Source organism: Acanthopagrus latus, chromosome 8, assembly GCF_904848185.1.
Source record: "Acanthopagrus latus isolate v.2019 chromosome 8, fAcaLat1.1, whole genome shotgun sequence".
Taxonomy (NCBI): Eukaryota; Metazoa; Chordata; class Actinopteri; order Spariformes; family Sparidae; genus Acanthopagrus; species Acanthopagrus latus.
Window position 1 is genome coordinate 21,871,554 of NC_051046.1, and position 16,656 is coordinate 21,888,209.

The following is a 16,656-nucleotide window of genomic DNA, read 5'->3' on the forward strand; positions in this document are numbered from 1 at the left end:
GAAATCATATTCCACTAATCGCAGTGTAACCCCAAGGGAAGGAGATAATGGTGAAAATAAATCAAATATGCAGGATTCCGCTCAGAGAGTCCACAGCACCCACCTGAACGACTCCGGGATGTCCTTGAACGTCACAGCGAGGACCACCTCCACATTTTGGACTGCTGTTAGTGGTAGCAAGTGACCCTTAACCAACTGATCTCAGCATCATGTGCTGTGATTTATCCCCATCTCCGTCGGTGGCGCAGCGCGCATGCGCTTCAAATCTCCCTCACCACATGGATCTTGGCTGCGTCAACGACCCAGAGACAGCAGGAGCAGAGGCGGAAGTGAGGCAGGTACATACCAAAATTAAAGCATAAATGTACAACTACATTGTAAAGGACATCTTTAAGGGTGATTTACCTTTTAAAATCATGGATTAAAAAGTGATATCATATGTATATATGTTGTGCGTATTTGTAATGTGCTGACCTGGGCAAAATGGATTTCCCCTGTAGAAGATGAAGAACATGTAATCTAAAGTTATCTTAATTTATGGTAGAAAAAAAATCAGTTTCTGACATAAATATATATAAATATTTGTATTATCTTCACTACACGTTGAATATCAAATTATGCTGCTGGGTGATTGATTGGCAACCTTTCGCTGAAAGGTATAAGGTGCACATGGCAGAGGTAATAGGAAATCCACATGCATACATTGCAAAAAACGCTTTTGTTTTGTTTTGTTTTTCGTCCTGATGCGGTTAAAAGAATGTTTAAATGTCATGAAACCAGACGAAAACGTTCTCATCTCACCATGTGTCGCCCAAATCGTGTGAGCGCTATGAACGTGCCTTATTGTGAAAGTCCTGCCGGAAGTGGCGCACGTCATCGAGGCTGTCTTGACGTCGGTGTGGCTCACGTCGTTGATCCGGCAGCGGCCGCTGAGCATCAGAGCGCTGATCCTCCTCCTGTGTGTCGGGAGGGAAGGCGTGCTGAACGCTGCCGCTGCTGCTGCTGCTGCTGCTGCTGCTGTCACACATCCACTGAACGCCGCTCGTCCTTTATTTCCTGTCCAACTCCCAGCAGGATAAAACAGCTCCCACTCAACATGGGTTAGAGACAGAGGACCGGGCAGAGGAGAGGACAGGACGAGGAGCGACCTTATGGATTATCCACTTTGTGCACTTCAGCGAGGAGGATGATGGGGGGGGAGCCGGACTTGTTTTCGCGGAGACATCCTGACAAAGACGGGGACTGAAGAGGGAGATCGGGGACTCGCTGCTGCCTTCTCTCTGTCTCGCTTCGCATCTCTTTTGTTTTGATTTTATTTATTTCATTTTTTAAATATCATTATTATTTTTTATTTTTTTTCATTACTTCCCCCCCACCCTCCGCGTGTGTGCGAGACAGAGAAATGTTCGCAGAATTGCTGTGCGGCGCCGTGGCTCTGGTCCTGTATGTCAACACTCTGGGCGCCGATTTCTGCTACGATGACAGGTACTTGTTGGGATGAATGAATGAGGTCCAGCCCCCCCGTGTTACTAACACCGCTGTCCCCACTGTGTGTCTCTGATCCGCTCTACACCACAGCATGGCATCACCGACCTGCTCTCTCATTCGTTCATTCATTCATTTATCTTGATGCCGTAACTCTGAATGAGCAGTGTGTCAGTGCACCGGCAGCACCTGGCACTGAGAGCCTGTCGTTAATAAAAACCAGTCAGCCCCTGAGGGTGATTATCAGATCACCAGGAGAATCGATATTATGATGCAGTGAGTCTTCCTGGTGTTCTTTTACTTCTTCTGCTTGCCAGAAACTTAGTAATCACTACATTCCTGTCTCCTGCAGACACTTGCTTTCTGGGGAGTTCACGAGGTTGTGATCACACACTGTTTCCACATATTCTAGTCATGTTCCCTGCAGCAGGAGGGGTCATTTTTGTTTTTTATTTTACAGGATGAGCAGTGAAATCAGAATAGTGCTCGGTGCAAAGTGCTCCAGAGTCTGAACTTTCTCCAAGTCTCTGAGTTGCACTGGAGGAAATAATTGATCTCTGGAGGAGAAATTATGTCTTCCTGCTCCGCAGGACGAGTCCCGAACTGTTCTGAATGTGCAGCCTGATGAAAGCGTTTGGTTGTGAATCCGCTTCTCGAAAAAAAAAAATGAACGGGCGGGTTGTCACCCTCCGCTTGAAACCATCAGTTTGAGGGATGGAGCTCAGTGCTCGGGTTCAGCGGGGTAATGCATTACTCATAGCTGGCCTTTTGATATTTGATGGCTGAATGGTTGTCAGAGCCTCAGGCTCATTAATGCAGCCCCCATGCCTTGATGTGGGTCAGAGGCATCGCTATTTTCCTCCTGCCATTATTTCCTAACTAATAAAGGTTGATTAATAAAGAGATATAAATATTAGGAGCGGATGTTAAACAGCTGTACGTGCCAGCAGGTGTTTATATTAAAGGGGCACTGTGTAGGTTTGGAGAAAAGAACGTTAATGAGGTTATAATGCAAACATTGTTTTCCATAACTGGGTAAACAAGCTGTTCTCAGGGGAAAAGAAGGTCCCGGGAACACTGTTTGGAGCTGGAAAGGTGGCAGGGTCCGCCACATACAAACAAAGTGTTGTCATTTGACGTCAGTTTGTTGTTTATACAGTTTATTCCACCGTGAAAAGAGAGATGAAAAAGACACCAGTGAGTGGAGATCTTTCTCCTCCGATTAAAACTACGTAGTACACCTTTAAAGCACACCCAGGGGGAGCAGCTCGGTGTAGAAACGGCGCATTAACACTCTCCACATCAACCGGCGCTGTGTTTCCTTTCCATGTTCGCTCGCTGCTGTGTGTATGGAACGCTTCCTGTGTAACACTCTCCCCGAGGCCTTGCAGAAAGTCTGATGCTGCTTCTTGCAGCGTGGCTCTTTGCGCCGCTCCGCGTCGCGCTTAGGTGCAGCTCCTTGCGAGAGCGATGGCGTCCGGCGTCCATAAGCCTGTCAGGGAGCGGCCTCACCCCCGCGCAGAGGTGATAGGCTACTTCGCCACTTGCCGATTCGGCTGCTGCTGCTCCTGCTGCTGTGTGGCTGCAGGAGAGCCTCCAAGATTTTAATGCAAGACAGGGATCCAAACCCATGATCATTCAGCGAGGAGATGTTAGCATAATGTTATTTATTACCACGCCGGTCCAGGGCCAAGTTATTGCAGGCTTCCTAGGGAACAGATGAATGACACGGCTATTCAGTGCCAGCCGGGGATATTTCAAGGTTTTTCTTTTTGTTGTTGTTGTCTGCCTCTGACGTGTTTTTCATCGCAGGCTAATCTGTCAGGCAGCATTATCTGTTTTTAACACCATGTGTTTTGGTTGGGGCTTGTAATTAGCAGCCGTCTCCTGTCCCCTCGGGCTCCCACTGGGGGAGGGAGGCAGACGGAGATGTATAATTTCCCAGCCGTGGACGTGCGGACTGATCTAACTTGGTAATGCCAGTGCCGGTGTAGGGAAAGAAGCTGATGTGACTGTGCGAAGAAGCTGTCATCGTGTTGAAAAATAAAAAAAGAAAAAAATTGAACGCGCGCATGACGATAAATCAAACGGCGAGCTCTGCTGTTACCCCAGCAGCTCGCAGGAAGGATTTACTTCAGCTGCGAGTCTTGACAGTAATTTATGGATCATTCAGACGTTTTTCAGCAGCTCAAAGGACATCAGCACTCCACAATGCAAAGGCCCAAAAGTGAAGATGTCTCCTTTAAATAAGACTAAACTCTGTCTCGCTTCCGTCGAGTGAGACTGGGGGACGATGAGGAGTTGCAGTGTTGCAGGAGAGTTGAATATGGATAGTTTGTCACAGTGTAGCATTGATTCCTCTCCGCGAGGAGACAGATTGTGCCTCTAGTTCGCTCCTGGCTGTGAGACCAATGCATTAGCTCACATAAAGTTGGGATGCAGAGTTGCGTGTTGTGTGGTGTTTTGTGAGATGGCTTAAGGCTCCTTCGGCACCGGCGCTAACGACACCAGCGGCGCAGCAATCGATCGGCGAGTTGTGTATGGCGGTGGAATACATAACGATCGGCTGCTTTCCCCTTCAATCATCCTTCTCGTGGTGAAGGGAGGGCTGCATTATTGAGTCACACTCTACACTTTTGCACTAACTTTTAATTCTCAAGTGCATCTAGTGTCAGACACTTCTATTAAAGTTCTACTCGTATGGGTGACTTTCACGATCAAAGTGATATTTTAACCCGACCCACTCAGTAATGACTTTTGTGTACTTCATACAACACTAAAGCTGAGTCCAGAGGTTACACATTAACTTGAGCAAACTTAATGCATGCCAAGGCCAGCAGGAGGTCACCGTTAAAGGCAAGACCAAACAGTTTTTTTTTTACGTTATCCGTCTGGCTTTGCAAAGCCATTTTTTTCCAACCCTGCCGTCAGCCGCGGCCCCCTCCCTCAATTAAAAAAAAAACCCCGACAGCCTGGACGAGTGGCCTGCTCCGCGGTGCCAAATCGCCCTCGGGGAGCTTTTTTTCCTCTCCCTCCCATGGACCCACTCATCACGGACACGTACGCAGCTTTGACACCTGCGCTGGAAAAAGGGGGATCGTACGTCATGGAGTTCATATCTCTGCTGTTAGTGAAGGAACGGGAGACCTCAGATAAATGTCAGAGGAGAAATACTGGTGCAATCTGCTGGGAGGCCGCACACTGCAAACGCTGGGTAATATAGCATCTAAACCTGGTGCAGGCGCGAGGGCATTGTTAGCTCCACTCGTGAATTAAAAAAAAAAAAAAAAAAGCTTTTCACCAACAGGTCAACCAAGGTGAAAACATCGGGGGGAAGACTTTCTCCATTTAACAGTTGAAAACACTGAGCTCTGTTCATGGCATATTTCAGCCTGCACACACACACACACACACACACACACAGGCATTATGGATTACCGTTCTCTGTCTGGAGCTTGACGGTTGTGATGAACTGCACCCACTTCATTTCTCCGCCCCGGTGTGATGACTTGAGGTCTGACTGTGTGAGGATGTGTGAAGGTTGTGGGTCACGCTGAAGGACGCAGCCTCCCTGGGCATGGCCGATGATTTATAACGCTCAGACAGTTGGTATAGGCGACCCCGCTCTCGCTCTGCCCCGTGCCCCCTGAAAGCTTTGTTAGAGAAATCTGGACTGGGTGGGGTGGGGAGGGGCGGGGGTGGCGGGGGAGCAGAACCGGACGCTTCACGGTGATGCAGTTTTGTGATGCGAGCCCCGGGTCGATGGCGGCAAAGAAGCGACGTGGCTCTTCGGGCGGTGACTCATGTTGTTTAGTGGTCGTACCAACCGGGAAAACAAACGTTAGTAAACATGTTTGTTTTTACTGTTTGGTGTGTTTTTTTTTTTTAAAATGTCTTTTAAGTTTTGCATAATTTTTAAACCAGAGGAGTCGACTGAATACTCAGTGAAGTCAGTTTTTGCACAGCCTTGCTGAAGGCCCTGTGTGGTCCGGCCTGCGCTGACCTACCTGGCCTGACGTGGACTCCGTCTGTGGCCGTGGCTGCCTCCTCCTTGGCACCATCCCTCGGTGCAATGATCTGGAACCCTCCTCTCATGGCCCGCGCTTTAGGATGGGCTGGTTGCGGTTATGTTGAGGGCGGCAACCCAGCAGTTTGAGTATCTCCGCTTCCCTCCCCAGTAAGGCTTTCTCCATGTGCGCCCTGTAATTACCGTCCTGTCTGCAGAGAGGGACTCACGACATGGTTTGGTAGACGCAGCCTCTCCACCGTCTCTCTCTCTCCTCTCTCCTCTCTCTTTCTCCGTCTGCCTTCTCTTCCGCAGCCCCCCCAAAGCCTTTCAGGCCTCCAGCTCCCATCATCCAACGACTGCCTCCAGATGGTCCCGTTTGGTAAGCAGTTTAGGGTTTTTCTCCCTTCTGCAGTTTGCAGGGGAAGGTTTGAAGTGGATTCAAATGGAGGATGTTGTGTTTGCTCGGAGCTGCCAGGATGGAGACATCAAAGTTCCCAAACGACACAGACAGTGCGTAATAGAGTCGGTGAGGATGGTCTCATTACAAAAGCACATGTGCTCATGTTCTAGTCATTTTAAGCAGCTATAATCAATATTTTTTAAAATAGCAGCGGATGAGCCATGTGTATGCTCGTGGTGACAAACCCACACATATCACCGGAGTAGCCAGTTCTCCTTAACGATTTGTATATTTAGCATCTTTTGGCTAATTGTTTTAATATTAAGGCCATCAGATTCACTGTTTTGATTCAGTCTCAACATTCAGTAAGCAGAGTTTTGTGTGCAACTAGCTAAACGTTTGTCAACAAGTTAGCCGTAGCAACTTAGTAACAGCTTGTGAACACTGGACCTGAGTGGCACATACAATCAGCTATTGCAATTTTAAATGAATATAAAATATAAATACAAACTGGTGGTACAAAGGACTGATGATCAGTGTGATAAAGGCTAGTTTCAATATGTAATGAATGTTTTTGTATGGAGAATGAGGCTTTGATGTTACTGCATTTCCTTCCTCAAACCACCAGGGAGTTCAATCTGTTGGCAGGAGAGGAAGAAGATACGTGGGAGGCATCGTGCCCAATCGTATTGGCCCCACACTTTCTCAGATAGATTGTTTCAAACAAGGGGAAGACGGTGTTTCTGAGCATTTCTGAGTAACGTTCACAGATCGTTCACAATTACTCTGCGCCAACTTAAGACTGTGCCATTCCTGGCACAGGAGTGAGTAAACAAGCTTGGATGTAATGGAAGTTCTCAGCAATTTTCAGTCCAATTACTTTCCCATTTTACAACACAGAAACAATAACTAATCTCCCGACATCGAGTTATTTTACAGAAATTGGATAAATCCCTAATTAGAATAGCTTTACTCGAGCTACACCAGCCTGGAAAGATCAGCTCAGTGTCTAACCACAGATAGATTGGATCTCCATTTTCCTAACCTCTCATTTTCCGACAGATAGCCGACGAGGGTAGAAATTATTTTCACCCTTTGCCACAATTGCAAGATAAGCTAGCCTGGCAGAAGACATTTATGTCTAAAAATATCATTAATGAGGGGTTGTGATATGTTTGTGAGTTGCATCCCTTACCCACAAAACCCTACAGAATTACTTGAAGCGTTGGAGTCTAGGATAGAGCGAGTTCATATTTAGGTCAATAGGAAACAGCTGACTAGATATGATGCTCCTTCTTTCTCCCTCACTGTCAACAGGCCCAGAATGAGACTTCATTATACTGTATCTTGGTTATTGGATTTCACCTTTTTAAAAATGTTGGCCTTTGTGCTGCACTCCCTGCGGTGAGAGCAGAGAGGAAAAAATCCGAAATACCTGCATATCTGGAAAATGTGCAATGGCAATTAAATTTGAGAAAGTGTTTTTCTGGTGCGCTCCCTAACATGTAAAACGCGTGGAAACGCACACATCGCAGCAGAGCGGTGCATTCCTGTTGCCTAACTGTGGACTTCCCTTTTCTCTACCTTTCCGTTCTGGGTCACCAGGTTTTTCTCAGTGACTGTCAAAACAGTTAAATTAGCTCCTCAGACTGCTGTGTGGCCCAGAGTGGAAAGGCAGCTTCCACTGTGATCTGTGTGTTGGTGGGTGTGACGCCGGCTGGCTTTCAGCAGACTTTCTCCTTCCAGAAGCTCTGTCACTGCTCTGGCAATTGAGAGGTTTGAAAAGAGTTTCTTTCTCCAGAGGAAACAGAGGAAATGTAACAATTATTTTTGGTTTTGGATGCTTGCAATACTTTGCACTTTCAGCAAGGCAAGCATGCCGGCTGATAGATAATTGCAGTATTGACATGCCAACGAAAAACCCACAACAACAACTTTATTAGCCACACTAGCAGCATTGCTCTGTTACAGAAGGCAAAGTGGGCCGGTCAGTCCATCGCTTTGGTCATTGGGTCCCATCACTTTTGGTCCGCCATTAGATAGATTAGATGGTTTTAAATAGCATCCTGTCGTTTTGCAGTGAACCACTCTCTCCCCCCTCTCGAACGTCACCACGCTTGCGCGACTCCTTTCTTATTTATTGAGGCAGCCTCTTTGCCGCTTTCTTTTCTCAACACGTTTATCACTGCTGGGCCTGTTGGGTAGTATAAGCCGTCCCCTGGTGTGCCGGAATTGGCAGCTTACCCTGTTGTGTCAATGAGATCCTCACTGAATGTATGTTATTATATAATGTGTTCGGCGTGTTTAACCAAAATATCAGGTAGGTTAAAAACCAGATAGCAGGACGACTATTCACAGACCATGCATTCATTATAAAGAAGATGATTAGTGTGCAAAACCAGGAGGCTGTAGAGCAGAGCAAGTGATTCACTGAACTCCTGAATGACATTTTACACAGAAAGCACACTCCTTCAATGCCACCAGATACCCATAACCTCTGGATTCAGATGACGTCTAGACGTCTTGAGAAACTCGATACACGCACTAGTCCTAAATACCTGTGATAGCTTGATCACAGTGCTGAGCTGAAGGCACCTTCCTTTGATTACTGGAGCAAACTGCAATCTGCCACTGGCTGAAACGGAATACGTCTGGCAGGGTGAAGAGAATCACTGAATCACTCCTGTGATTGTCCGCTTCGGCTGATTGTCGTTTGTGATACACTGCAGCAGTAGGTCGCCGGTCCCACTGTGGGATCGAAAGCTGCTCATGAGTGGTCCCCGTGCCCATTGTTTCCTGAAAGCCCTCGTTGTGCTCAAGCCCGGCCAGAGCAGGCTGCGTCAAAGCTGCATTAATCGGGCTCTAATGCTTTTTAAACCACCCGACTGGTATGCAGTGGGATGAGAAATGGGCCATATGTAGTTGCCTGGTGGTAGATTGAGACATTAAAGATTGTCCTCGCTGCGCCGCACAAGGCGTCAACCTTAGTCCTCTTTGAATACTCTCAGTGCTCCTTGCTTGGCTATTTAATTAAAAGCCAACAGATAATCTCCCTTAATACATCATGCGGTTATAGCGGCACACACACACATACAACGTGCTTAGACAGACAGACAGACAGACACAGCGATATTAATCGTCTTAAATGGGAATGGTGTGTAAAACCGGACTGTATCATCCAATAAGCAAATCCATCACATGGTCAGTGTTGCGTGGCAGGCGTTCAACACAGCTACTCAATAAAGTGGGAGAGGCAATAAAGCTGCCAAGGAATACACTGAGTCAAAGTGATGGATCAAATGTGCTGTTTGACCAACAGAAACAGATTAGTCATGATGTATCTGGCGTAGCGGCTCCTGAAAATAATGTTTGAACGTGAGCAGAGATCAGTAAACGCTGGCTATAGGTTATGCTCCCATCATTAAACATGAGTCCCAAATGATTTGACTCTGCCGGGGCTAAGTTGTTAATGGGTCTAGACAAGGGTTTGGATTTCGAGCGCTAATGCTGGCTGATGGCTCTTAAGCCGTGGCCACTCTCAGGCTCTTGGCCCTCTTCATATTAATGGGATTAACAGGACTGTGGACGAGAGGGGGCACGACGTGTAAGCAGAGAACCTCGAGCTATTAGAAACAAAAACTCCCCTGTCCCCCATACCCAACAGGGATGCTATAGTTTGTCCTTTTCAGTAAGGAAGAGGAGAAGGCCCTCTTCTCCGGGCCTCTCCATCTCGTTGCCCTTATTCTCCGACGAGGACCACTGGCTCGTTTCGGTAAGGTTATGACACAAGTTGGCCAGTTCGGGGGCAATGCCTTTGTCCATTCTAAGACGAAGGGGCTGTGTGGTCCCTCTGTTCTCCCTGGACCCAATGAAGGAGGCCATTTGTCCCCGAAACAGAGGGGAATTAAGCCCTGGTTGTGTTAGCCTGTTGTTTATGAAGGACAAAGAAGCAAGAGCTCAGCGTTCAGTGTTTGAACAAAGCAGAATACTGCTGCAGCTCTGCGGACCAAACCTGTCAGAACCAATTGGGTGAACTCATTACGGTTGTACGTGCTCTGGTTAGCGTTTTCAAGAGGCGGGATGGAGCAAGGAGGGCAGAGGATTCATAGCTAGTGAGCTAACAGAAACTTCTTTGTGTTAGGGGTACGCCCGTTCAACCTGTGGCATGGATGTTTAGCTGGAAAGATGATTTGTCAGTCAGTGCTCCCGTGGAAATGAGGTCCGACAAGTTTTAGAACTGGTTGCCAGGCTGGAAACCGTCCATCAGCTTTCGATTGCCAAAGCTGACAGAATGGTTGCCATGTTTCAGTCATTTTTGATCAGAGCAATTATATTCCGGTGTAATTATAAGCCATATTGTGGGAATGAAACAGTGACACCAAGACTGGTTGGGGCTGTGTAAAATTCAGTCAGTCTTCTTGCTGGTGCTCTCACTGTGGAAGGTTTGCTGCATTTGAACATGAACAGTTGTGAGGGTTTCAAGAATGACCCGACTTGCTGCATTCCTATGGCGTGTGTGGTTACTCCTGTAGCAGTCTACTCCAACACTGTACCAGTTTCTGATTTTCTTTCATTTTCACTTTGCAGTTTATTGTACTGAATTGTGGGTTAACGTTCCTATCACATTGTTCAAATCATCGACATTCCAAATGAACTCCAAATGAAGAATACATACAAAGGAATTTCGAGACTGTCCTCCCGAGAATAAAGTGTCCCAGAATGACCTGTAGAGGTTATGGCCGAAGCAAAGGAGGAAGTCGTTGTTGTTGTGTAGTAAAGTCTGCATAAGGAGGCGGTCATGGTGGATGGTTGGGTCAACAAAACATCAGACTTGAACATTTTCTTTTTGCATAACTGAGATCCCTCCATAACCCTAAGCATATGTTTATCATTGTGACCGTGACGACATAGTGCCCCTAACCTTTACGATGTAGTCATTTAAATCAAAACCATGATATTTCCCACAACCTAACCGAGTCATTTTTGTGCCTAAGCCTACCCAAACCCTAACCATAGCGTTCTCACATCATAAAATGTATTTATTTTTCCAAAGCGGTTTGTAACGGATTTGAGAAACACAGACAAATGGTCGTCCTGCTGATAGGGTCGTAATGTGTTGTTCCAAACGGCAGATTCAGATGATGTTTTTTGTCAGTAACATCTGGAGTACTTTGGGGGACTTTTTAAACACAGCTGCAGTGGCAAATAAACCAAATGAAATGGTCAACTTTGATCTGCATGCCACTGTTTACCCCATGGGGAGTAAATACCCATCAGTGAAGAGGAGCGATTGTGTTACACGTTCTATTAATTCGACAGTGTCCTCCGTCTTGTCAGGCTCGGGGTCAGCTCTTGAAGGACACGCGTGTTGGGATTTCTCTGACGTGTGTTATTGTTGTGGTTAAAGTGGTTTTCAAATATGATTACAGTATCTGGTGTTTCCTAAGTGTGGTGAGTGAGTCACGTTGAGTGCAGATGGCCTGCGGTCTGGCCGGTTAAGCCACTGTGGGTAACCTGCAGCTCCCCTTGGGCTTGTAACGCTGGGACACAGCTAAACATGTGCACTCTGTGGCCTTTAATCTGATGCTGCGTGTTCTCTCCGGCCGTTGGATGTATGTGTACGGATGGAGCACACTGCACACCTCAGAAGAGAGGGAGGAAATGGTGAGGGACTGCTCAAGTATTGTTACACACTCGTCTTTATTTGTGGACTTGTGAACAAGCTGACAGGGCAAATTGAGGACTGAATTCTGGTTGCTGTCGGAGTCGCCTCCTCCCACTCTCTTCCCTCACTTCCTACCTCTGTCAGACCACAGCAGCGGAGGAAGCACATCTTTTCACAAGCTGCCTCTAATTGATACCGTTGAGCCCTGGGAACCCAGTGCGCGGTTTCAGTGCTCGGCAAAATGCGTGCAAAGCACAACAGCCTGCAGAATGCCACCCTCTGGGACACCACAGGTTATTTACAACCCGACGACCAGTCTGGCCCGGGTTCTCGTATACTTTCATTTAAGTAAGTTTAGAAAAAAAAACATGCCCACCGCACTTGGACGTGACCCTTGCCAAGCCTTTCATCAAATAGCTACAGTGAGAGAGGGCAAGAGTTGAATCCAATCCAGGGCTGTAATCTCAGCCTTAGGGGGCTTTTCACTAAATGCCTGTGTGGGTTATGAAGCAACGAAACCAGATATATACAGTATGTAGGTTAAGTTCCTACTGTTGATGCTGGCTTTCTGCTACTGTTTTTCTCCGCACTTTCCACACCAGCTACACCTGTAAAACGCACACAGTTGTTAAATAAATGATTTTGTTCTCAATTAGTCGTGTCGAGGAAGGTGTCGGACCGTTTGTTTTTTAGTGTTTGCGTGCACGTATGTCGCGTTCCCAAATCCAATCAAATGTGGTGTAAATTGACAAGTTCTAATGTAGCTTGTCACGGCTCGGCGAGGCAGACGAGTCTGACATCCCTCCAGATGGGGAACAGCTTGTGTTGTATTGTATTTCACAGACAGAGCCAACTCTCTCGTTCGCTCTCTCGCGCTCGCTCTCGCTCGCTCTCTGTCATCATGAATAAAATCACGCCGGTGACAGATTGATGGAATCATGATGGTTTACGGGGCTGACTTCAGTGGTTTATTTTGGCTGAGCACTGACCCTTCAGTATCTGCGGCCGCGGCGTTCCTCCCCATCCTTGACCTCTCGCATGTGTGACTTTCCCCTCTGGCTATTTTGCCAAGTGAGGTCTTCCTCCTCGGCGGGAGGTGGATGCACACAATTGGCCCGAGTTTATTTTTGATCCGAGGAGGAAGTTTGGGTTGGGAGAAAGTGTGCACAAGTGTTTTTCCTTTAGCAGCTCTGATCCCTGATTGTTTAAGTGTGGCAGTGAAGGCCTCGGGCACGTGTTGTCCCGGCTGTGACCTCCAGCTGCTAAGGGTCTTACAACATTTACCTGATGAGATGTTAAGAGGGCCCGAAACCACACCGGATCCCCCAAGTGGCTCCTCCGAACGTGTCCGACCTGTACAGTAGACATATTTCTCTCCACCACATGTTAGAAACATCAGCGGCTGTTTTAATCAGGAAGCAGTTTAGGGGGAAACTCATCCACGGCCCCGCCGGCTTATGAGCTTTGTTTTCATATGTGTGAGTGACTGCTGAGGTTCTGATGAAGACCCTAACCTTCAGACACATGAGGCGCACCACCCTTCAAACAAACTGTCACTCAGAAACTTTAAACCTTAGCAAGCCTTTGAGACATAATCTTCGGCTTATTGCTTTTTTTTTTTTTTTTTTTTGAATAGAAACAAGCACTATCATCTCAGAAAATGACTAATTATGCTGAGGAGACTGACACCTTTATCAAGAAACTTCTTGAGGCAAGTTGATCTCTGCCTGCAAAGAATCAGTTGGCAGATTTCCTTCACTTGTGTTAGGAAAAATGCATTTTCAGCACTAAACAGTAGATGAAATGACTTGTCCGCCCGCCTCTGCTTCTCATTTAGCACTAGCGAAACATTTGCTAATGCAGCGCGCCCATCACTCCACTTGATTGATGGTGCTGATGACTCTCCCACATGACAGCTAAAATAAAGCAGTCAGGCCTCCGGGTACCTGCCGCGCCGTCTCCCTCGGGACCTCGTTGCTGTGGAGACAATAGACCTTGATTGGCGTCTATGATTATGTCACCTCCCCAAAACAGCACGTCCTGCAGCTCGCATTCTCATTCTCATCAGGAGCCCTAGCATGAACCGCTGGCAGCTCATTGAGAGGTTATTGATTTTTAGCGATGGAATAATCCACCATAGTTTCCCAGCGAGCACACAGATGGCCGGCCCTTATTAGCTGAATGAGGATTTCATCTATTTCTTCCTGCAGCTGTCCCATTCATTCATTTAATGAAGTGCAAATCCATAATGAAAAATGAATGACTTATACTGTGCGCCTGTTTCCTGCAGCGTCACAGCATCGCCCATTTGTAGGTAAAGTATATTCTCTGTGGGAGAGGGTAGCGTCCGAAAAGTGGGCCACGTTTATTACGGAGGTGTGCTCGCATGTGGAAGTTAAAACATCACAAAGTCTGTTGCATGTGGCCAACAAGTACAGTTCGGATGTGAGCTGATGATCCATCTAGCGCTCCACCGCTGGAGACGTTGGGCTGTAAATCATCCGGATGAATGATTTATACAGGTTGTCACAATGAACAGATGAGTTGGCAGGACACACGCTGGCATGTTTTCCTGCACAATGAGCTTCTAATTTGCGGTAACGACTCAACATCAGCAAATTAGGGCTCTTTGGAAGGCAGAAAATGAGATTTCTGTGGACGGATCAGAGAGTCGTTTCCTCTCTGGACTGCAGACAAAAGGACAACGAAGGTTTTAGAAATTAAAGGTGAAATATGTAAGAATTTGAGCAAGAAAAACAAAACAGTTTTGCCATTAAGACGTCTATCTGAAGCTAGCATGCTAACCAGATAGCCCCCGCCAATTGCAGTCCAAAGCTCTTGTGCTCACGATATGTCACAATATAAACTGTATGAAGACTAACACCCCGCTGGTGCACCGAGCTGTCAGTCCAGACCACTAGCTGCACAGCTAACCGAGCTAACCAGCTAACGGTAGCAGCCATTGGTGGTTATCCTCGTGATATGCTGTCCCGTATTTGTTTTGAGTATGAATTCAACAAGATGTCAGTTCTTACATACTGCACCTTTTTTTAAAGCTTTAAAATAAATAAAATAAAATATTTTATTTGCATAGCCCAAAATCACAGTCACATTACCTCAGTGGGCTTTAAACCAGAAACAGTGTAGATGGGAACTTTTCATGCACAGAAATGCAATTCCATTCGAAGGAAATGTGCATAAGAAACGTGGTGGTATGCATCTGGGAAAAAGCTCTTTGACATGAGGCATTAGTCAGTAAAACGATCCTTCTCTTCTTGTGCCAGTACCCCTCGACTTATTTAAAGACACTTCACAGTTGCCTCCGTGGCTAGTTTATTAATCTTTATTGTAGTTATTTATTTAGCACACACAATTATCCCTCGCTCTCAGTTTTGGCTGTGATCATGCATTCTGTTTCTTCCAGTGTAATTGGCTGTTGTTTTCATGGGTAGTTTGTGTTTTCACACTAAATTGCAAACTTGGCTTTCACTCCGCGCAATCATGATTTCCCATCTGAGAGCCGTGATTAGGCCATGCTCGTTCTCAGCAACCTGCTTAACGCAAGGAGGCTGTCCTGCTGTAGGAACTCAAAAATCAATACTTTAAATAGAAATAAGAACATTTTCGGTACGAATTTGAAATAATGTGCTGCAAAGTGCTTCCTCAATATGTTACTTGGATTTTTGTCCTGACATTCTTGCTGCATGTTGCCAAGGCCTAATAGTTTTACAATACACCGCCTGTGTGAGGATATGGTTGGACAGGACTCATTCGGAGCCGTGCCATAATCACATAATCATCATTGCGGATGATCTCATGGCATTTATTAAGAAGACCTCTGGCTTTCTTCAAGAGAGCAGCTCTGCTGTCTCACATCACGTCTATCGTATGATTGACGGAGAAAAATAGCTGTGTGAAATATGGCTTATTTATTCTTGGAAGCCATCGGTGGTCTTTTTCTTTTTCTTTTTTTTTTTTGCAGTATTACATTTCCAGTTCATAACCTAACCAGTTCATCTCTGTTCAAATATCTTTAATCACTGGGAGCAGGGGAGATCCCTGGCCTGAGAATGAAGACAGGGTAGTGAGGACTCTGTGGGAAGTAGAAACCTGAAGCCCACAGGTCCATTGACTGCTTTAAGCTGCCTGGTTTTATACATGCAGCACAGTTACTGTGTTGTCCACAGTAATGAAATAACATATTTTTGTATGTGGCTCCTTCATTCGAACCACTAATGATAATCTCTTCACATCTCGTAAGAGTTCTTTTCATCTAAAACCATGTAACAGATGCTTTTCTCACATAAACAAATTATCCGCAAATTAGATTTAGCATGCATTAATTAATAAAACAGAGGATTCCCTCAAAAGCTTAAATTATTTGCAGATTTGTCTGACTTAGGAGGCTTTCTGTGTTACTGTCAGTGGACTCCCAGGGGCGAGTCAGCTGCTGCAGCAGTAGACGCCTGCAGTCTAAACCAGATTAAGAGTTTAAACCTTTTAGTCGCCGGTCGCGAGGCTGTTAAACGTCTCTTAATTTAGATCCATAGCTTCCTTGCAGGGGATTTCTGCAGGCAAAGGGCCGGAATTCTAAACTTTGTCCAATTTTTTTTTTTTTTTTTTTTTTTTAGAAAGTAAAATATAATAATCAACCCACTGATTCTTGACCACATTGAAAGGTGATAAAAAGATAAAAGGGAGAGGGTTGAAAGAAAAGGTGCATTTGATCTCGATCTGAGTATTCTGAACAAAAAAGAAAAGACGACTGAGATCAAAGTGTATCAAAACTGGTCAAACATCTTGATCATATTAAAACATTTGATCAAAGAGTGAACACTTCTTACTGACCGCTGCTGGAGATAAAACTTAGTTTCTCCTTCTGCAAGTGCATGCACAGTGTTTCCACCTCAACGCAGTTACACTCTCTGACAGCTCGAAACCTTTGAGCGGAGGTCACCTGTATATTCAGAAACCTCCGCACGGTCTACCTGGAACTTCAGTACACAGGTCTGCGTATGATGCAGTGTGGGTGACCTGTTGATGAAGATGAAGGGTGAAGAACAGTGATGGGCAGCTTCTTTCTACAAGAACACATCG

The 16,656-nt window shown here is 46.1% G+C and overlaps 1 protein-coding gene across 1 annotated transcript in view; it reads left to right on the plus strand.

Annotated features, from left to right (window-relative positions):
• The first annotated feature begins 915 nt into the window (after window positions 1–915).
• The window catches only part of tmtc2b (transmembrane O-mannosyltransferase targeting cadherins 2b), a 102,547-nt gene continuing 86,806 nt past the window's right edge, over window positions 916–16,656 (plus strand). Inside the window, exon 1 of the mRNA XM_037108227.1 lies at window positions 916–1,485. Coding sequence (XP_036964122.1) covers window positions 1,403–1,485 — 83 coding nt within the window. The 5' untranslated portion in view covers window positions 916–1,402. The remainder of the gene's footprint in view (window positions 1,486–16,656) is intronic.